Source organism: Sander lucioperca, chromosome 23, assembly GCF_008315115.2.
Source record: "Sander lucioperca isolate FBNREF2018 chromosome 23, SLUC_FBN_1.2, whole genome shotgun sequence".
Taxonomy (NCBI): Eukaryota; Metazoa; Chordata; class Actinopteri; order Perciformes; family Percidae; genus Sander; species Sander lucioperca.
In genome coordinates this window covers 18,864,960-18,888,802 of record NC_050195.1, presented here as the reverse complement: position 1 = coordinate 18,888,802, position 23,843 = coordinate 18,864,960, and the positions used below count along the sequence as shown (strand labels likewise).

At 40.1% G+C, this 23,843-nt stretch overlaps 1 protein-coding gene across 1 annotated transcript in view; it reads left to right on the top strand.

Moving 5' to 3' along the window:
- Nucleotides 1–23,843, top strand: part of ptprn2 (protein tyrosine phosphatase receptor type N2) — a 125,786-nt gene that overhangs the window by 11,268 nt on the left and 90,675 nt on the right. Inside the window, exons 2-8 of the mRNA XM_031292882.2 lie at nucleotides 3,659–3,709; nucleotides 11,223–11,336; nucleotides 18,951–19,186; nucleotides 21,282–21,735; nucleotides 21,910–22,206; nucleotides 22,453–22,493; nucleotides 23,032–23,450. Coding sequence (XP_031148742.1) covers nucleotides 3,659–3,709; nucleotides 11,223–11,336; nucleotides 18,951–19,186; nucleotides 21,282–21,735; nucleotides 21,910–22,206; nucleotides 22,453–22,493; nucleotides 23,032–23,450 — 1,612 coding nt within the window. The remainder of the gene's footprint in view (nucleotides 1–3,658; nucleotides 3,710–11,222; nucleotides 11,337–18,950; nucleotides 19,187–21,281; nucleotides 21,736–21,909; nucleotides 22,207–22,452; nucleotides 22,494–23,031; nucleotides 23,451–23,843) is intronic.

The window sequence follows — 23,843 nt, the reverse complement described above, 5'->3', positions numbered from 1 at the left end:
ATTATTTTCATTATGAATTAATCTGGCAGTTGTTTTGATTGTGAAGTTTTATCCAGATGTTTAGTTTACAATAATATAAAACTAACACACTAACTGACATCTTTACTCCGTAAATGACCCAAAGAACTAATCAGTTATCTAGAGCTGCAACAATTAGGCAATTGTGAGTATGTACTATACATTATTCCTTGATGGATTGATTTTGTTTTTTTTTTGACGCAAAGTATAAACATTTTACTAGTTTTAGCTTCTTAAATGTGAATACTTGTTGGCTTTTGTAGTCTTCTGTGATTGCAAACTGATTGGGTTTTGTCTGTATATTGGACAAAACAAGCAATTTGAAGATGTCATCACGACACATTGGAACACAAGATGAAAAATAATGACTTTAACACAGATAGCACACTCAAATCACCTCTGTTGATCCACCGAATCCCACAGAGGCTGTACTTACTCGACTAGTTTCCCATTGATGAGCTACTGTGATGAGGTTGACATGGCAACAGAGCATCAACACTCAATAGCAAGTGTAGCAGTTTTTTGGAAAGGTAATTTTCTTTGTGAAATGATCTTGTACGCCTAGAATTACACAAGACAATGTGGCTATTCTTTTGTCAGGATGCTTCATTAAGATATAACCTGGGACACAATTTTTTTGTTTTGTTTTTCCTCAGCCACGATGAGTCGAACATCCTTTTGTTTTTTGTCCGCCTGAAGTAATCAGCAGCATCCACTGTGATTGCATTTTAATTAAAAAGGCGCCATTATAATCATCTCTGGCATGGTGTTGGAGAAAGGGGATGTGGCGTTATCAATCCTATGTCCCTGTCTAACACACACACACACACACACACACACACACACACACACACACACACACACACACACACACACACACACTATGTCTGACTAACTATGCATGGCTGGATGCTTCATTAAATGGAAGGTCATAATTAATATTGAGAGCTGACAAGGCCTCCCAGAGAACCCAATGAATTAAGCAGTGAAGTGATGAGGAGGTAAAGTTGAATGGACTGACACTAATTGCAGAGCGGTGAGATGCATGGTCAAGAGGGATCGCGTGACTCTTTCTAAATGCTCCTAAGTGCTCTGTAGCCTATAAGTATGGTCTTATATATGTTTGTAGTCATCTTCAAAATTCTTGGTAAAATATTGATCTTTTGGCATTCATTTGAAGTTGTTTTTCTGTCCATCTGAAGAATGTAAGTCCAATATTTACTCTATTTTAGCTCTGCTTTGTCTCCACCAACTCGTGAGGAAAATATCTGGCTCTTTAGCTGCAAAACCCTCCACTGTGTTTATCAGCTAGTCGCTAACTTTGTCTGTCGTTTGGATGGGTTTTTATCAGAGCAAACCAAAACAAAAGAGCATAAAAGGCTCCGTAGAACTATGAGAACTGCAGATAAACTGCTGATAAATCTCTGTGTCACTACAAGTGACCCTTTTTACAGTATATCACACATAGTCATTTCATTCATTGTTAATAAACAAGATTTTGTAAAGCAAAAAAGCTTTTTATGGTTTCCTATTATATTTTATATTGTGCCCTATATTATTAATATCTATTGGAAGGAGTGGCATTGATCTCTGCTGTGGCAGGAAGCTTTGGAACAAAATACTTAAGTCCAAGTGCTGTGTTCAACCAACAGCAGCAGCATTTAGAGTTATGGATAACTGCAAAATGTAGCTTAATCTGTGTATGAAAATGAGGAAAGTATTGGTTATAAAATAACACTACCAGTTGTCAGAAAAGCTATTTGTAGTCTTGATGTTCCAGCAGTGAGTTGTTTTTCTTCAGTTCAGGACGTTCTGCCTTTTAGTTGAGAGCTGAGCGACCTTACAGCTCTGTTATGATGCCACACTCTACATCATTAAATAGCCATTTCGCAGACATATTGAGGCCATTACCTCTAAAAGATGTAATTTCATAAAATGTGCCCTCGACTTCCAAACAAAATGGCTGCATATTGTATCTGTATGATCAAGTTAGACTAGACTTTAATAGTTATAACAGAATAATGATCCTAATGATAAAGCTGCAAAGAAGAAACTCAAATAAACTTGTGATGCCTAAAAAGTTCCTGTCTCATCCACAGCTTTCTGTGTGAATTGATCTTCTCTTGTCATTATAAAAGAGGCCTTTTCGGGTTGTGGGATTTGTTGTCACTTCAGGGCCACCGTACTTTACTCTTCCTCAGCCTGTTCTCTATTCACGGTCCAAAGCTGCTCATTGCTGTCCATCGAGGCCACTGGGCTAGGAGGGTGCATCCAATAACGTCACTCCTACTGATGAGCTGAAACCGGGAAATAAGAAAGATAAAAGACTTGACAAAAGAGGGCTGAAGCTTGACCCAGTTGTTTACAGATTGTCTCTGCGTTGCCAACATTGCAAACGCCATAAGCTTTGTAGTATGAGCCTGTCGAGAGTGTATTGAACAAATCCGAATGGTTCTTAGTGGCTCTTTTCTTAGCTGAAGGTCTGATTATGTTGGGCTTGTTTTGACCCTGAATGTGACAGAAAATAACACTTCTAAAGGAGCTTTTACCCCACAGACTATTTTTTTCTTCTTTTCTATTCTTTTCTATTCTATTCTATTCTATTCTATTCTATTCTTTTCTATTCTTTCAACTCCGTCTTTTCCTGGAAACGTGTAAATGTGGAGGATCACCTGTGCAGATCGGTGAGCAGAACAATCAGCCCTTTGCTCGCCCAACTCCCACATGTAAAATATGAACACAGGGAACAGCTTCCCATAATGCTCCTGCCATCTGTTCATTTATAGTCTGGAACACCCAGCCCCTGGTCCAAGCGTTAAAGTTCATTAATATTCATACAACATTCATATATGGAAACGTTAGGGTATTAGTGTCAGAGACAGGATAGGAGAAGTCGCAATAATGGATGATTGATGGCTCTGCCATTAGCAGCGAGGCCCACCACCAGAGTTAATGCAGTACTAAGCTGTACTTTTATGGAGCGGTGACATATTTAGAAATTGTGATATTGGGCTAAATTACAATTCAGTACCTTTTCTGTACATTCAGTCGTCTATTGTGTATACTACATATGCTTATGGCCTCCATTTATATCTAATATCAAGGGATTTGTTATGTTTTCTCACTACCTGCTGGACTGGTTTGCAATTTCCCTTTTCTCCCCTCTAAAGTTGACAGTGATTTATTTGAACAAATTAGGCTGCAGCTAATTTTCTTCACAGATTGAAGGAAAAGTTGGACATTTTGGGATATACTGTAGATTTATTAGCATTATTGCTGAGAGTTAGATGAGAAGATTGATACTACTCTCTCACCTGTGTGGTTAGTTTAGCAGATTGTCGTTTTTACCTTCTGCCTTTCCAAGGCTCGTTGTTTCCCCCGAACAGCAATCCTCACATCTAACACGTGGCAAGAAAGCAAATAAGCATACCGGTACTTTCCAAAATGCTTGTTTTTCGATTTAAAATGTCCAGAAATGCTGTAAAGTATTTAATCTTCAATGATATAAAAAAAGAGAAAAGCAGCAAATCCTTCCTTTTGAGAGGATGGAACAAAATTATTTATGTTGTAGAGCAACTTTTAGAGCAACTTTGTTTTTGTCCATTAGTAAGTCTTGTGTTTCACCTTCTCTCCCCTCCAGGTTGTCTGTTTGAAGACGAACTCTGTACAACATATGAGTTCTGCGTCAATGGTAAGTCGGACTCATGTACGCCCACCACCATACCTCATTATACTGTACATCATTCCTGTGGTATCAACCATCACCGGCAGCTCTAAAGCCGTGCTGGCTATTTTTAATCATTCAGGAATTTATAGATACATAGATGGAGAGCTTGCGCACAGCATCTTGTTTCAGCTCAGTTTAGACATATGAGTCATGTTTAAGAAAAGCATTAAAACAACTGGGAGCCAGGCTGCAACAGTAAGAACAGCACAATATAGCTATTAAACAACAGTTGTCTCATTTTATTCAACTAACAACCAGGCTTAGGATCAATACCAGTAGGATGTTTTCCTTTTTATATGTTAAGGTTTAGCCAAACCGCAACAACATATATAAAACCATCTTGTCATGAAGAATGGGTGTGTTTGTGTCAGTGGTTGCCATGACAACGTGTCATCTGATGAATATGGAGGGGAAATGTCAGGGCTTTCCACAGTGTGGCATTCAGCAGAATCACACAGAGCGGGGGCTTCAATTTTGAAAGGGATTGATAGCATGTCGATATCCAGAATCATCTTTACGAGAGAGCTGTCGTGAAAGGTTAATGTATTCTCCTATTGTGGAAGGTTTCAACACCATATTGTTCTTACATGCACACAGGAAATCTACATCCATCCCAGCGTTTGTTTTTGGCCTCACGAGCATAATGATTAAATGCCCTTGCACTTTGAGGTTCTTTGTTCTGTTTGCTCACTTCATTTACTTTCTGTAGATTCATCATACAATCAATTTCACAAACAACATGAAGCCAGCAAAGAGAACACTTGCTCTGTGGCAGACAATAGAATTACATGCGAAACATGATGTGACCTATAGGAAACAACGTGAAGTAACACACAGGACAAGTACCAGTTTGAATATGAATATGTCAATAAAAAGAGGAGGATGAGAATGACCCGAAATAATTATCTTTTGTATCTGTGTCGGCTGCTCCCTAGTTATGTAGGTGATTTTTATATACAATGCTGCTTAGTACTTTAACGTCTTGTGGATTGACAGTGAAGATATGAATGTTAATGTTTTAATTCTCATACAGTAGTCAAGTCAATTGATCAGGTCTGCAACTGACAATTATTTTCATTATTCAGTATTTTCTCAAGTAATGTTAATAATAGGTCATCATTTTGTCTCTAAGAGACAGAAAACAAGCAAAAGAAATGTTAATTTCAAATTGCCAAATATATTCAATTTACTATTATATCTACATTTCAAAGATGTTGCTGATTGATTGTCTGTTGATCAAAAAATACAAAAATAAATATTGATGAAAATCCATCCAAAATGAACAGATGAAGCATGGAATTAAAACGCAAAAAAGCAGAGACTGGATATCAACAAGTAAAGAAAAGAGATGGGTCTTAAAGAAATAGTTTAACATTTTGGGAAGTACATCTATCTGCTTTCTTGCCAAGAGTTAGATGAGAAGATTGATACCACTCTCACTATTGTTTTAAGATCTGTTTTTGAAGATATCTGTTGGCTGAGGTGAGATCTAATAGTGAGGAGGGAAGTCGGTAGTCTTTGAATTTGCAGTTGCATGTTTGAGAGGCAAATTTTGACATCCCTATCCTGATTTCCATATTAACCCAGTTTAGGAGGAAACAGGGAAGGAGGAGGCAGCGCAGAACAGAAAAATAAAAAAACTGACTTTAATTTCACAGACTGTATTGGTACAGAGAGGAGCTGTGTGTAGCCTAATAGAGGGAAATTGCTGACACCTTGACAGAAAAAAACCCAGAGGCATAGAGGAGGGTCGTGGTGGGTGTGGAACTTTCACATTACATTAGACTATCATGCAAATCTATGACATGGATTGTCATTTCTTTTCCCACATCTTTTCATCTTCTCTTTTTTTTTATTTTTATTTTTTATTTTTACCACACTTTAGCCAAGGGAGCAGCACTCACAACATCCCTCTCATGCTGAAATATAATTACAGGCGCTATCCTCGATAAAGGCAAATATATACAGGCAAGAAAGACTAATGTTGGATTAATGTTGTACCTAATATGCAAGTAATGAAATATTATTTAGTTGCGTCATAACCCTACATGTATATTCAACGCTCTGTTACTCTCCATCGGACTCCTGATGAGCAGCAGCCACCACCGCACAGACAACCGAGGATGAGTGGGAGTAACTAGGTCTGCCACTTCAACTTCCCCAGGTCCCTGAAGGAGTAACCTGGTTTATTCTGGGCTGGGCCAGCCGTGCTCTTCCTCACCCGTGCTGTTGCCATGCAAAGTGGCTGTGGGAAGCTGCTCTCTGTGGTGTCGATCAGCACCATTTTATACATGGTTAACTGTCGTTTAGAGTGCATATAAAAATGATTCACCCATGTTGGAAGTTTTTATGTTTTATTATTTTACAACATTGAATCAGAGTAGATTTAATGTGGCTCTTTTACACTGATTAACAAAAAAGACCCTTTAATGTCAGAGTGAAAACGGATCTCTACAATAAATAATAAAAAATAATTAAAATAAAAAATAAATAGTACAAAATGTATGTTTGCACAAATATTCATCTCCTTTAATAGGACACACCCAAATCATCACTGGTGCACCAATTGACTTTTAAAAAAAAAAATTTTTTATAGCTATTGTTGCTACTGTGCGGCTGTTAAGCTTTCTGCCCTCGGACAGAAAATATAAAGTTTACTGTACAAAGATAATGTTGGCAGATTTACCCGGATTTACCACCCAAAATCCCATAATTTTTTTAAACAATGTGTCACAGTCTCAAAGGTGTCACAGTCTGCCTCTCTGTCGCTCTTCTCCAGCCACATTTCCCATTCCCCAGGCCTCTTCATTGCCATTTTCCATCCAACCACCAGATGTCCTCAGACTTGCCTGCTTTGTCTGTGTTTGGGTCCAATCCGTCGTTCGAGTCGTGCAAATGGGTCTTTAATTTCTCACAGAAGTAAAAATAAAGCAGGGTTCTCATTTCTAGTGTGTTGGCTGAAATGACTGATGCTATCACATTTTGCTCAAATGCTCAAACACCGTGAGTTGGTTAAAAACCTCTGTCTCCAAATGACCTTTTTAATGTTTCCAGCTGATTTAAGGTTGAGGTTAAAACTGAGGTTAAAGCTATGCTAGCTAACGATCCAGCTAACGTAGAAGACATTGTTTGTGTATTGCAGGGTAGAGCCTGTTAGTAGAGTTTAGATTCTCTGCCCGAGCCCGACCGGACCGGGCTGGGCCGTTATTTTCCGCCACTATCCTCGGGCCGGGCCGGGCCCTTGATCAAGCATTTGTGTTTTTTTTAATCATTATTTTATTAGCCTAATTGGGTGGGGAGAAAGCTATGCCATAATCAGAAATATTATCTATATAGGCTATATTTAGGCCAAAGTAACAAATGTGTCCAAAAAGTTACACAAGTTGGACTACAGTTACAAAATGCAACACGTGTCATGCGCGGAGTCTCCTCTTCTCGCACACATCACACCGGGACTGCTGGGCTGTATGGTGTAGCTTAAGTGCAACATGGAGCTTGAGGATGTAAAGAAAAAAAGAAAAACAGGAGAATTACCTTTGAGCAAGTTTGGAGGAAAGTCGGAGGTATGGAACCATTTTAAATAAGTCATGGGCAGTGACAACATATGTGTCAGCTTTGTCAAGTGCATTAGGCTAAGTGCGGCACGCTGCTCGCCTATGACAGCAAATAAAACGGGGACTTGGATGATGAACAGACATATGAAGCAGGCTCGTCGTGGCAGAAAAGATAATGGCAGAACTGGTATGATAAGCCTAACTAAAAGTTTCCCTGAGGACACCAGTTGTCTCCTATTAAACACTTAACCAACAGCGTTTTATCAATTGGTGGTTACCTTGCCTCCACTTGGGCCAATATTCTCTGAAACGTCTGCGCTGTATTTTAGATTTCAACGATTTAGGTGATAGTTCTATTGATCAAAGCTTGAAAAGGGTTCAACTGCAGCATAAACACTTTAAGTAACCACTACAAAATCTCTTAATCCCAAACAATCTGCATGGGCAGAGAAAGAGTGTCAAAACAGTAGGTGCAAACCTAAGAATAATGAAGAAGTGCTATGTGAAGAAACCGATATGAAACTTTACAAAAGGTTTCACAAAAGACACAAGCTCTTTGGTTGCACATATGTGTGGAAATAATGGGAGAAGTAATATTAAGGATACAATGTAAATATAGAGCCAATACAGCCAAACTGAATAGGCAGTATGTGTTTATGTAGCTCTGAGAGCCAGGTTTATCTTCATTAATTCCTGTATTTTTTGTAGATTTTGATGCATGCATCAATGTAATCATCACTTTGTAGCTACAATTTTCACATAAAAAAGACCTGAATAATCCGTAAACACTTCATTAATCATATCCTGATCACTCTTGTTTCTGTTCTTTATTAGCAGACTACATCTGGCCGGTCTCGGTGCATTGATTCGGGCCTATTCATTTTCATGACATGAGTTGCACAGCTAATACACCTGTTTCAATACGTCTTAATGTGTCTCCTGGGTTCGTCTTCCCCTCCTTCAGACGTACAGTCTTTTAGAAATGCGTTGCAGACTCTCGGCTTTAGTGTTTGCTCCTGTTATCCCAAAGCCTTAGCCTTTACAGTTTAAATAGCTTTAGCAGCAGCCGGGTGTCACTCCATCTGTCTCAGTGGGAGGAGAGACGGTGTGTGGATTTACAACTCTTTACCTTTTTTTTGGCTGAAAATCTTCGTCTTTATTACTGTGTCAACATGGCGCTGATCCAGACGAAGCTACTCTTTAGTGAGAATGTCACTGATTTGTAGGATTGTACGGATTAATTGATTCTGTGGCCTTTCATGCATTATAAATTAGATTGATCAAGGTTCATTTGCATTGCAGTTGCCATTTGATCTTCACAGTGACACAAGGCATGACTTGATCCATTGTCAGCTTAGAATTCCCTTCAAACTGACAGATGGTCATTAGAAAACCACGGTGTTCTTCTCTGTTTGACAGATTTTGCTTTATTGCCAAATAGCCTTGAATGTGTCGGACCTACATGGTTCTCTTGTTATCTGCTGGCATATTTAAGGAAAAACTCGCTCATATTTAATTGCCCTGCTTTTCTGTGTTATCCTCCGATTTGAACAACACATCATGCACATGCACCACCAAGCCTGAAATTAAAATGTTGTTTTTAGCTGTTAGAAAATCAGTGTCCTGCAAACTGTCAACTACAATGAACCATTGTTGCTTGATAATCTCAGTATTGTGAAAACACACTATAAAATGACAGAACAGTGCTTTGTGATTCATCATGCATGTGGCTCCGAATGATTCAGCATCACTTCGATAAATCAGTCAACTCTAACATTGGTCAAACAAGGATTTCTTTGTTGTAAAATACCTCTGACTTCTATTTTGAATGCACTAAATCCCTGTGTGTGTGTTTGTGCGTCTGGTTGCTATCAGGAATGTCCCTGATAACGGAGAAGGAAGTAACATGTTTAGAAGTAGCTATTGCCATGGAAACCAAGTAGGAATGCAGGTCCTCAAACTCATTTTTCTGTCACTTGTTATGTCACCAGCCTCCCCTTATTTCTTACATAATATGTGTTGTTAGCGTCTGACTAGAAAAAATAACACCTTTTGTTGTCATTTTATTAACCATGTCACCCCCGATAATATAAAAAAGAGGGGTTGTTGGCGTAAGAGTAAAGAGACAGCTGACGTCTTGCAATCCAGACGTCTGTAGGTTGGAAGTTTTCCTTCCTTTGCTGTTTGAGATCCCAAAATAACTCCTGAGTGTTGTACTGTGTTGTCTATGCTAATTCACCAACTCCCACGGGCTTCTTTCTCTACAGAGCTGTCATTTAATGGGTCACAGACAAAAGGGCGGAAGTCAGGAAAACACCCGTTTCTCGTTTAGAATAATAAATCTTTTTTTTTTGTACAATTATTTTTTGAACCACGTGCAGCAAAGGGCCGCAGGTCAGAACCAAACTCGCGGCCACTGCGGCAAGGACCGAGGCCCCGTACACGGGGCGCACGCTTAACCAGGCGATCCACCAGGGCGCCCCCATAAGAATTCAATTTAGATGCTGACATCACATTATTATCTTTGTAATCATCAGTCACTGAATTTTACACCGAACAATGCGCTGTAATTAAATTTGGTGAAAACTGATGCTTGGTGTTGTTTGAACAGATGAATAGTAATAAAAAGTGAACGCTTTTCTTTTTCACTTTGGATGCAAAGGTGAATCTCGACATTTCCCTCTCTGAGTTAAAATGTTAATTCACATAGATGATAAGAGATAATATTATTTGTCATAGACATGTAGTGTATAAATGGCATTGGAAGAGGAGACAGAAAATTGCAGCATGTAAAGGACATCAGTGTTGGTGTAGTCTACGGTCCCCAACGTGTCATCAAGCATCCATCGTACCATTGATGTCTACTGTCATTGTCCGACATCTTGGGCCTAATTAATGGGATGCTGTGGTGCATGACAAAGTGTTGATTCACATGATTAGATCCCATCTAATCACAGTTGCTTCCTCACACATACTCTCACACGGTAGTATGCATGATCACACACACACACACACACACACACACACACACACACACACACACACACACACACACACACACATAGTGCGTGGCACTATCTTTGTGGGGATCCGTCATTGACATAATGCATGCCCTAGCCCCTTACCCTAACCTTAACCATCACAACTGAATGCCTAACCTTAACCCTTACCCTCACCCTAACCATTACCTAATTCTAACCCTAATCCTAAAACCAAGTCTTAACCCTCAAACAGCCCTTTAAAGTTGTGGGGTCCAGCATTTTGGCCCCACAAAACTGTCCGGACTCCACAAGTATACTGTATTCCCGGTTTTTGGATCCCACAAATATAGTTAAACAAGAACACACACACACACACACACACACACAGATGAGATGGCTCAGATCGAATCTACAGGATCATCTAAGAGGTGGACTTTCATTTAGTGAGTTTAGCTAACAAGATGCATGGATTCATCTCTCCAGCTGAGAGAAGGTGACAGCAGTGGGTCATTTATATTCCAGGCATTTTGTCTGCACACTGCTTTCTGACCCCCTGAGCCTCAGCATCCTTCTGAGGTCTAGACCAGCCATTGAATTATGGGGCTGATAGGGACTCTGTGGCGTGGGTTGCCTAGCAACCTGTATTGAGTGAGCCGGGAGGCCTGCTGATGAGGGAGATTACCAGGGTCCCTGATAAAGTCATTCCTGCCACGAAAGGCTGCTTATCGTGGCGCTGTCAGAAGAAAAAATGTCATCTATTACCTCCCCCAAAACAGGAAGTTATCGGTGCGGAGACACTGCAGGTGCCACACTTTTCAACTGGGCAGGTGGACGTCATATTACTTTGAAAAATGTCTTACATCTTACATCATGTGCGTTCTGACTTACAGCTATCAAAACATATTGGTTTTCATCATTTTCCTCTTTTCTTTTTTTTTGTAGATGGAGTGTTTGGACGATGTCAGGAGTTGGCCGCTGCAGACCTGTACACATATGATGTTTCTTCCTCTGCTCTGCAACGCCTCAGGATCCTCCTACAGAAACTGGCTCACAGAGGTACATACTGCCTGTTTGCCTGCCTCTCTTTGTACAAGTCCCCCCCCCCCCTGCAAAATACTTGTCTACTGCCATTGTGTGATGCAAGCCAAATAAGCCAAGCTGTCTCCTTGGCTAGCATAGTGCAACACCATTGAGCTAGAACAGGCCATTTGACTCATACCAGGCCATTGTTTTGCCATCATCGCTTAACTCCAGCAGCCAATCTAATTGGCTTGTATGCTGGTGGGACATTTAGAGCTAATTTTGTGGATGAGTTACTGTGAGGTGTACAGTGTAATCACATTATGCAGTCTCTCCTACTCTAATAATTATAACTAATCACTGGCAGCAGCTAATGTGTTTGTTATAACAGGTTGGATCTTCAGGGGCATATAGTGCATTTACAATAAGATGTCTTCATAACAGAAGTAACTATGGGTTCAAGTTTCCCAACCTGGAGCCATGCCGAGAATTTAAAAATCTCATCAGCACATCTCTTCAGTTCTGTCACGATAATATAGCCGATTTTATATTCATGTATCCATGTCTTGTACTGTCTGTGGTAGACAGAGCCTCTGTAACTGCTAAACAAATGGCTCTGGCTTGTTTGTTTCTAACAGACAAGTTAGGCACTCTTGGAAAGCTATTTTCTGCTCATAAAATGCCTAAAATAGCTTAAATGTAATGTTGGATTTTATGACCCGAATGTTTATGGGCCCATAATCTCTTGATAATTGATAATTATATGTGAAATAATGCAGACACAGTGTTCAGTTTGTATCTACAATTCAACATATATGGAGAGTTAAGTGTTTCATAATAAATAAAGTATGGATGAACATTTACTTGGGATTATATGTAGCAGCTCTTCCAAGGAAATTACTCTTGCTCAATCATGAACTCAACTAAATTTTACCTAAAAGAACATTCTCAGACCTGTGTCTCTATTTTCCTTATAATTAGTATTAATTACATGGTTATTTCCAGGAAACCCTTCAGGAAATTATTAATACATTTATAGGAAAATAGAGACCAGTGTTACCAAGCAAATTATTATTAGAAAATAGTTTTTTTCACACATTTGGTAGCCTGTAACTGCAGTTATAACCCACCAGGGGGCAGTAGACACCTTTAACACAGGCCGTGACCACATACATCAGCCATCCAAATATAATTGGCTTTGCAGGCCACTCTGAGCTTAATATCTTTTAACAGGCGTGAACCACTGTTGAAAATCATTAAGAGTAAGCAGTCGGCCAGAGGAAATCAAAAAAAGAGGGGGAAAAATGCAGTGATGAATATTAAGCAAAGCGAGACCACACATTTATTCTAATTACTGCTTAGAAATAAACAAATCAGATTGAGGAGGATGAGAAGAGATCCGGTGTGTAATTTTTTCCTGCTCCATTTATAAGAAGTGTTTCGTTCTTTAGACGCTTTTCATCATGAGACTCTGACCTTGTGTTTGTAGACACCCGTTTATAGACGCCGCAGACATGACATCATCACTTTGAATCATTTTCCCCTTTTCTGTCTTGTAGAATCACATCCACAGACACAGAGCATTATCCTTGGATGGGTCCACAATGCACTGTTAATACTCGGTGGCACGTTATTCTTATCAGCTCAACAGCTATTGAAGTGCCATCTTTGAGACATGTGGGACACGTTTCTTTTTTAGTCCAGACAGGGTTATTGAGACCATTGTACTGTAACCTAAATTGAAGAGATGAAGTGGGGAAAAAACGGGGAGGAACATCAATGGAATCGATTTACAATCCTCTTTATCTTGCATCAGAGATGCAGGTAGAAATCGCACAATCTCTGCTCACTGCACAACACCAATGTCATTCAGATCAATAGAAATTGACCCTTGTACAAAAGGGCTTGGGTTGTCTGGATTTGTCCCCATTGGCAGAGTACAATGTGTGGTATTACATTTTCACCACAATACCTTTTGAATGCAAGACCCTGTCATCCAACTGCAAATTACTTTTATATAACACAGCACCTAAAGCCAAGCAAGTTTAGTATTCACCGTGTGCGGCCAGAGTGTGTCTACACATTTCATAGCCAGGTTGCAGTCATATTGCTGTGGAGTCATTATGGCTCTGCTAAATGTGTGTAGATTGGGATTGTGTGAGAATTTAATTGAATGTTCACTAAACACTGCCCCTGAACACCAAATGTCCAATCATAGCTTAGCAACCGTAACTAGGCTGGTATGTCTAGTTTTGCACTTGTAAAAGAGATATGATCCATAGTTATCGTGCATTCCCGACTAACTAGATTACTACCTACGTAGTACGTACAGGCTAGAGAGGCATGTCATTAGCTAGCTACAATATTTTTGGGGGTTACAAGTTACGTTTCCTTTTCTCTTGTAAAAGTGTTTGAAATAAGTGAATTTTACCAGTCAGGAACTCATTTTTAGATTATTCTGACACCACATCAATACAGCACAAATACCCGATCTCATGTTAACGAAGATGAAAAATAATTTGTGTATCCGACCCATGATTCGGATCCACTTCAAAATTGAATTCTTCCTTGGCCCAATAGCAACCTAGAAAGCCACAAAGTTTAATGACAATCTGGCCAGCAGTTTTTCCGTAATTCTGCTGGCAGACAAACAAACCGAGCCGAAAACGTAACCTTCTTGGCGGAGGTATTAAGCATAAATCTAATCACTGTGTTGCCTGTTCAACTATGTTTTTTCATATGTGCATCCAAACCATCCAAGGGTTATGTTAGAACAAATAACATTTTAATTAACTAATATACTTTTGTATTTATAATACAGTACTAGGGCTAACTAGCTCTACACTGAAATGCACAGACAATGCTGCTCCTTATTAGTTAGTAAGGATGCTGACTGTTTGCCTGGGACAAGTAACTTTAGCCTCAGTCTTTTAGCACAATATCATGTATGTGTAGCTGTCATGTGTAGATTTAAGAGCCATTTAGATGATTTCTTGTTTTCAAACTAAACCAACAAAACCAAATGAAGTCTTAGCATTTGCATTAGCTTATTTAGGGCTTAGCGAACAGTCACTTGGACTGCAGGGCAAATTAAAGTTAATTCTGTGTTTTTTAAACTAGTTCATGTCATATTTTTCAATTCCTGCTCAGTTATTTTTTTTCTGTCAAGCACCGTACTCTCAACATCAGAAAGAATAATGTCAGAATGTGACACTGGTGTTCTTGATATACCACTAACCTGCAGTCGATTGACCTCCTGACCCTGTGCCGAGCGATGGATACACTCATGGTACTGACAAGTGAAGTAAGATGATGCATTGAGACATTTGCATTGATAGGAGGCATCTGTCAGGGAGAATCAGTCACTATAAACTGACATTATGTCACTCCAGTGCCACTGAAACCACGTTACTCACAGCGATACTTTGCTTCCTGCACAGACATGTTTTCTTTGACGGACAATCGACAAAAACTATTGTTGTTCTTCCTCCTTATATTCTGCTCTGTCTGTTCCTTGACAACCTTGCTAGATGGTACTGGAAAGAAAAAAATGCAGATACACTTACACACTATCATGCCATGTGTAAACTGGATTTGTTAAGAGAACAACAAGAGTGCTTTTATTGAACCGTTCAGTGTGAGTCCGTATCTGTGGGAAGGGGGCAGGATTATTTCAAAGAAACCTGCTGCAGATTCTACTTCGAGCAAAATGATTTCCTCCACAGGCAAATAATCGTTTGTGTCCTAGTAGATGTTCACTGACTGTTTTGCAGTAATGACAGTATGAAATTACTTCAGTAGAGGTGGTCAGGCAGTCAGGCTTCATTCATGGAACTTTATTTTAAAGGGGTGATAGAATGCAAAACCAAGTTTACCTTTTCATAGTTGAATTACAACAGTTTGGTGGGTAAAAAGGACATACAGAGAACCTCAAAGTCCCATTGACACCTCTTTCCTATGCACATCTCACAATTTGAAACTGCTGCTGAAAACAGGCGAATCTCAACAAAGCTCATAGTTGACGTCAACTCGGTGGCTGTACCTTATTTGGCTCTTCCTTGTACCTTTGTCACGCCCCAAAATTTACATAGGCCACTGATCTGGGACCAGTTTGTCTTGTGAATCTAGGTTGCGCAGATCTCAGAACTTTTATACATTGTTCGTCTGCTATTTCATTACTAAATTCTCATTCATTCAATTTTCGTAAAACGGCACATATTTGAGCTCAACATAGTTGATTTCTTGCATAAAAAAGTCTCAGAAGTGAATTTAGTACTGAAATAGCAGACGAACAATGTATAAAATTTCTGTGCAGTGTGTGTGACATGGTGTGCATGGAGCAGCACGAAGGGGACGGGCATTCATGAGCATGCCATATAAGGGAGAAAACCTGTCATTTCAATCAGGCCTATTCCACAGGGTAGCATTAGGGCCCATAGAACAACACCTGGGCCATTTTCAGCCCAACCAATGTTACATACCCTATTAGGAGACCTTAAGGAACAGTGTTAAATACCCTATATAATCATTCTATCACCCCTTTAAATGTAATTTTTAGAAACCTTTAAAGATACCAACTATATCTGGCTGGATTAAGGCGATGATGCATAAGATATGTAGAATATTTGCATTTTAAGAAATAGTGCAGCTATAAACACATTTCACTCAAGACCATAAAAAAGTAAGTGTGATGTAAGTATGTTAATACGATAACAACAATACTCAGTAATATTTTTTAAAGTAAATAAAATGACATTGTACACAACATAACAATATTTTCTATTGCAATATATATATATACTATATGCAATTTTCCTGTCAAATTTTGATTGACACATTTAATTTTTACTAATTAGGTAGAACTCGCTGCTAAATTATTCACACGCTCTCCCATTAATGCCTTTAAAATCAGTTGGACAGAAGTAAAGGAAAGGGGAAAATCTGCATTTCAAAAACAGCAGATGAAACTACAGGACATGTAGACAGGATCCCATCTAATAGGCTTTGAATATTTAGGAGCTCTCTCTCTCGCTCTCTCTCTCTCTCTCTCTCTCTCTCTCTCTCTCTCTCTCTCTCTCTCTCTCTCTCTCTCTGTGTCACACAGAAAACAGACAGGAGGCCAACACAAATATCTTGCTTGATTCAAAGCTGTTACGCTAATGGCAAGGCGTTAATTAACTGAGGCATTTGCCTGAGACGGCATGCTATCCTTAACAGGCAAAAACCCGGCAGCACTTGGTGATGGAACCCGCTCTTTCTCTGGACTTGCAGATGAATTTGCATGACATTTAGCTCCTCAGTGCCAGGATAATCAGCTGAGAGGTTGATTGAGAGGAATCCAACCATAAAGGCCCCACCACTTTTCTTTCCGACTTTTTCTTCTACAAAATGGCTCATTTTGATTCTGTAATTTGCGCCGGCATTCCTTTTTCCCCTCAAGTGTGCCCATCACAGACACACAACAACATGATATGTATGGAAATGAGTGCATCCCCCAGGAGACGGAGGGGATAGAGGTGTCACAGTCAATGAAGCCAGCTTCATCCTGTTGTGGCACCATCACACATTTACCATGAAACCATTTAACCAGCTGCAGTTAACTGCAGGTACCATATGGATCTTTTAGAGGCTTGACCTAATTTCCCCATCACCATGCTATGATGATAGCATAAATGATCATCACCACGCTAATATATAACACAAGTATACACCACATCAGTTAAGCCATGGGTAGTTAACTGTCATTGTTGTACGGATGGATGGCTGAGCTGCGTTCCAGAACAGTGACAACATACGCTGCTTTGTGCTCCATTCAGCGCTGCCAAGAATGACTGGAGGCATCTGTAGCTGCTCTGCATTGCTCAGATCCTCATCTGGTGCTTATGAATATCTATGAGAATACCCAGAGTCTATGGGTGAGAAACCAGGCTAATGAAGACATTCTGCGGTGTGAATACTTTCATTTTGTTTGTATATTTAAACCCAGGCTGTTCATTTATTGTTATTAAACATGTCCACATCATTACGAGCAGCCTTGTTTCTTTAGATGAGTCCTAAAAAGTTAGGTATGTGGCAGCTAGGAATCTAATCCTTCCTCACAACATAATTACTTCTATCTCATTAAAAGATGTGTGTGCACTGAAATGAAGTGTCATCAGTGAACATCTTGGCTCCTTAAAAAAGTACAATATCTGTGGTATTCCTATGCTCTATGCCGATGGAATGCTGTGCCTCTTGGCTCATTGGGAATGGGGCCATGTTTTGGGTATCTTTTTTGCTTGGGTAGCTCCATCTGGTCCTGGCACCAGTGCGCTTTGCCCCCGCCCAGGAGTTCTGCATCCCAACTATGTGTTGGCAATCAGCAGAGATGTTGGCAAGGCGTCAGGCAGTGTGACATTCTCCCTGGGCTTGTTGACTGGCTGTGTGTGTGTGTGTGGGTGGGTGGGTATGTGTGTGTGTTGGTGTGTGGGTACATGTCTTGTGTATGAGTGTGAATGTGTAGGCATGGCTTCCTTTTAGTGTGTCGTAATTTTAGACTTCATCCTTGTTCTTTTGTTTACCCTGTAAAGCTAAGAGAACTCTAACAGTTTCCCCAAAGTAGATAACATAGATACTGTACAGTCACCAATATTTTATATTTTTTTTGAGATTATTTGTGGGGGCATTTTTAGGCCTTTATTTCCACAGGACAGATGAAGACATGAAAGGGGAGAGAGAGAGGGGGAACGACATGCAGCAAAGGGACGCAGGTCGGAGTAGAACCTGCGGCTGCTGCGTCGAGGAGTAAACCTCTATACATGTGCGCCTGCTCTACCAACTGAGCTAACCCGGCCACAGTCACCAATATTTCTCACAATATTTACAACGTAATAGATGAGAGATTGTTTGGATTTTTTTTTTAATGCAAAATCAATGACATACTATATGTTACATCTCTGAGGCATATACTGTATATAGTCAATTTCCCCCTCTGTATTTTAAATATGGTTCACATCGTAGTCTTAGGATATAGGTCGATGTTTCAGTTTATTGCATTGACAATTACATACCAGTCATTCTTTGTTGGAGCCTGCTGTTATTTCCATGTGATGGCTTTCTTGCAAGCAGCAACAAGTATTTGAAAGAGATATTCCTCAAGTTTATCCAGGCAAGCAACCTCTATTCCAAATCTTTTTTTATTTATCTCTTTAGGAATGTCAAGCAATGATATATGAAAAAATAAAAGCCCAGAAAGTATGAAACTGGTCAGCCATTTTGCCTCCAACATTCAACAATTTTGGAAATATCAATAACAAAGTCAGGTAGTTGGTAGTTTTAGTCTGGCTTTCCCATATTTTATTTTTATCAGTCGAGTAGTTTTTGGAGTTTTGTATTTTATTGTATAATCTTAATAACAGATGTTAGTTGTATTTAACCTTATATGCATCAATGAATATGTTGACCAAATTAGGTCCACTATCTGCTTTGTATAATTTATTTTCCAAAGTAGTGTTTGACCTGGAGATATCTGCAGAAATCTTATTGTTTTAAGCTTATATTGAGTCAAGAGGTGTTTCAAAGACCCCACAACCAAAGGGTTTAAACTCTCCATCATATGCTACTTATTTTCATTGTTGAAGGTGAATTTTAATGTGACCTCTCTGTTTCCAGGTTTGACGTGGCAGGACGACATCACCCAGAAGATCATCTCTAGAGAGCTCTCCAAACTGAGGACCGTTCCTCTCCGCCATCAGGCCACAGCTCCAAGCCCCCTGACCACCTACAGCAGCTCCAGAGACAGGACACTAAGCAGAAACCTTCAGCAATACCTGAAGGGCCTGAGTTCCGTGCCGCAGTCTGAAGTCGATGGACAACATGGAATCCAACGACAGGGAGCCAACGTTCAGGTAAGAGTCTTATACTCTGTAACTTGTAGCAGTTGCTGACTTAGAATGGAGTAGACAGGTGTGACAAGTGCACAAAAATCATACAGGGTAATAATAGAAGAGTTTTAAAGAGAGACTTAACGGGGCATGCCACAGATTTTACACATGAAGTTAAATTTACTCTTCACAAGGAGTACTACTCAGTCTGTGAAAACAGTTGTATGATGTCTTCTGTGGCTCTGAAAGGAGCTTTCTTAAGTTTTGTTGGGTTATCTGTAGGCAAGATTTTCTTTTTTCAGAAAGCCTCCTACAAACTGGAGGTGTGTGGTTTGAAAGACGAGCACATTTATGAGGCAGGGTTATGGAAGATAGTGTTTTTGGAGCTTAGTCTATACTAGAGATACTAAAAATTCAAGATATCTCAGCCTCTGCTGCTTCAGTTTTGACCATTTTTTAAATCTGTCTCTGGCAGGTCCCTGAACTTTAAGAAAGTGACATATTAAATTGCTGGAGTCACCCTTTAAGATACTATATTTTAATGTCGTAATGTAACCGCTAGAGATATTGCATTTAGGTCCAGGGTTAAGGCTAGAAATATTGGTCCACAAAGTAAACAAAAACAAAACAAAAAAGGTTTTCCTTGGCTGAATTATGGAAGGGCCTCTTCCTATTCCTTTTGAAAAATAGTATTTCTTTTGCTATGGTCGCCCTCTCGTCCCCGCACCGCTTTTGTTTCTCGCTTTCTGTCTTCTTCTTCCTCTCCCACTGAGCAGGGACCCTTTTACACAAAGATCTTCCATCACCTCTTTACATTATTCAATCCTCATATTTAGGGTGGAACCCGGGCTTTGTGTGCAATGTGCTTTGCATCCTTCATAGCCGAACTGCTTCCTGCTGCTGTGTCAGTGCAGCCATAATGCAAAGTTGAAGAGTTCAGGACCTTCCTTATTGATGAGACGAGGTCCTTTGTTGTGTAGTGTGATGGAAAAAGGCAAACATGGTTAGCATGAATAGCAGAGAACCCCCGTCTCGCTGTGCTAATGCCATTATGGCCTCTCAGTATGCCGGGCTCGGAAAGACTGACATTTTCTCTATATACATTTGAAGGACCGAAAATGGCACCAAGGGAGATAGCTAGTATAAGTGCCGCAGAGACATGGATAATAATGCTGCTCAGTGGATCGGATATACTTTATGTTGAATTTAAGTGTGGGTCCTTATGATTCAGACGAAAGGAATCTTCCTCACGGAGAGAAGAAAGGAGAAAATCACACAATTTGTTGCCAACATTAATACCAACAACAATGCCAAAATAGTTAAAAGGCCTCTAGATGCCTGTGTACCAGTGCATTATGATGTGAACACATAATTCATCATGTGTCAAATATAAACTCATATGGCTAAATCTGAAATCCGATGACTCATTGTTTCTTCTTTTTAGATAAGGGATTGCTGATACTTCTCTGACAGAAGGGATATGCTTTTAAAGTTTGTTGTGGAAATGCATGAAATTACTCTTTGAGTGACACTATCTCATCTATGATTCCATAATGCAATTTCCAAGGGCAGTTGTCTTTGATCTAGAATCCCTATTCATATCCTGTCCTGTCTAGCCGAGCCCAGGTTGCTTCTCTTTTTATACTAAAGCCTGTCACAACAATGCTGACCCAGCGCAACCCATCTAATGTTTTTATTGAGGGAAAAAACTATTGCAGAGCTGAAACTAGGTTGAAGATTCAGCATATGAATATTGTCACTTTAGCTTCACTTCATTCATTCACAATGACATTGCTAGCATGCTGATGTTTAGAAGGTGTAATGTTCACCATCTTAGTTTAGCATGTTAGCATGCTAATTAGCACTAAACTCAAAATACAGCTGAAGCTGATGGGAATGTCATTAGTTTAGCAGCTATTTTGGTATCATAAACATCTAATTAAACTTGGCCTAAGGAGGTATATGGCCATAGGTACACATAAGAAAAAAAAATAATTCATGAAAGTCTTGTGGAGATATTTCCATCAGCTGTCCCCAGAGCCACGCCTCTAGCATGGCTACATAATGTTTGACATATTAACAATGCTCTGCATGTGCTAAGTGGCATTTTGTGTTGTAGATTGAAGACATGAAGTCTGAGGATCATTTGGAGCCCAGCCGGTCAAAACCGCAGCAGGGCTGGAAGGAGACCACTATCTACAGCCATCAGAAAGGAGCTGGCCAACCTCCAGTCACCAAAGTATTCACACAGAGTGGAGAGGGCAGACACCCCAAGCTCAGTACAACCTACTCCAACCGGGACCCAGTAAGGAGCAAACTGCTATCCAGCCAGCTGGAACGGCTTCTTGCCGAGGTACCGAGCACTCAGCAGAGCTCCCCGGGTGGCAAGGCTGCGTGGCCCAAAGGAAAGCTCCACTACCTCAGCTACATCCGGCCAGCTCCAAGCAACCATGCAGAGCCGCAGTCTCAGGTGGCTTTTGGCTCCAAAACCCAAAGGCCTGATCTAGACAGACTTCTGCTCAAGGCTGGCTCAAACCGACTGACCGTCAAAGAGCCTCTTAGTGTCATGGATGGTAAGATCCACTTTTTTTCACACTGGCTTTTATATTTGCAACACAATATTCCTATTTTTTTTGTTTGTTTCTTTGTTTGTTTGCTTTTTTATGGAAAATTGTGGGATTTTGTTTTACATTTAAGTGATTTTCTCTTGATTGTGGGTTTTCATTCTTCTTCTCTTTCCTGTCCAGAGCGATTCATCCATAATATGGTGAACCAGCTGGGAAGGCACAGCATCAACATGGAAGCTTTGATTGGTAAAGACCTGGACCAGCTGGCTGGGGTCATCACAGGAGCGCTGCAGGAAGTGGATGAGGAGCGGCCTGTCGTTGGGGCACAGCCAGGACCAGGAGCCGCTGACTCCAGGGGGGACATGGAGGGTAACAGGGACCCACTGGCAGCCATGCAACTGAATCAAGACCAGGACCTGAAATCAGGCAAAGGGCAGGATCTAAACCAGAAAGACACACTGAGAATGAAACAGCAAGGTAAGTGTCTTCTGTTGAGAAAGAGATACTTGTGGGTTTATTTTCTGCCATAGATATAAGAGTATATGGCATTCTAAGTTTATAAATACGTCAATAATGCTTTGGTTGTATAACCCTCATAGAAAGTGCTGCCAAATGTATTTTTGAGTCTTTCATTTTGAGTCATAACTGTTTTTTCATTGCTAATTACAAAAGAGAACTTCAGTTTTCACACAATCTGCTCACATAAATTGTGTTTGTTTCCAGGCCAACAAATAGACGGCGCAGACAAAGAGACTGTTGACAAGGTGAATTTAAAATTACTCTGCTCAACCAACAAATTGGTTTCTCAGGGAGCGAGCCATGTCCAAACTTACACTTTATTCACTTTTCAATGGCTACTTCAAATAGGGATGATTTAAAAGTTGTGCAGACTAGCATTTACTGTTGAATTATAAGAACTTGAAAGCAACTGCAGGATCTTATAAAATACTGTTGTCTAACCTCTATATTTTCATTTAATGGACCTTTAAAAGCGATATGAATAAAAATAGTTCTACATGATGCCATGAATCTGTTGTTCAACTCTTAGTAAGTAAATATAGCTACTGAATGCACCCTTTAATAGTAATAGCAAACAGGATGTCATTAGACCTTGGCCCAGCACTCAGATATAGAAATGTCAGTGAATGCAACACAAATTCACACCTTTTAATTGATTGAATTCATTTTTCCTCAGAATGTAATAAACTCTCTTCTAAAAGCAAACTAAAAGTAATGTAGTAGAAAATGTAGTAGAAAATGCCTTCACTACTCTAAAGAGAAATCTTCTTTGATTTATCACAGCATGCAGCCTTCTTCTCCAAGCTGCTTGACTACCTCAACATGGAGCCCTTCGGTGATGCTCCAGAGGTCAACATTGGGCCACCAGCTCCACTCCGGAAAATGGTCGGACAGGAAAATGTCCAAAGCCGGACGACGCAGGGCCAAGTTCTGGTACCCCACCGCTGGGAGGAGAAGACCATCCCTGTGAAGGAAGGCTCCACCCTGCGTTTAACCGGTGGTGCAGATGGGCCTGACGCTCAGGTGGACTCAGAGATCCAGAGGTGGATGCAGGGGAATCAGGCCCCAGCGGGGAAAAAGCAGCTGGAGGAGCCGCAGAAGAAGGACATGAGAGTCAAAACTCAGCTGGTCCACGTGGCGGTGAAGGAGTTTTCCAGCAGAGGGAAGGACAGGCACTTTGGCTACATTATCACCGGCACAGAGTGAGTATGATTTAGATATACAATATCACATATTGATATTACAATGATTCAGATTGTAATATATAATTTCTATATCATAATATTCTGAATCAATATTGTATCTTTCTAGCCAAGAAAGGATACACATACAGGGTGAGGAACTTAAGCTGGTGCTTCACCCCTGTATACAGAATAACAAAGTGTAGTTTATAAAAAAAGTAGGGCTGTCAGCATTAACGCGTTAATCGTGATGCGATTAAGGGCCGAGCATAACGCGTTAATTTCGCATTAATCGCATGCAGGCATTTATTAATTTATTTTACACTTCACTCGGCTTCGTGTCGTGGCTACTATTTTGACCCTTTGCAGCACCTTTACTTATCATCAAGCTTCCATACTTCCTCGTAACACATC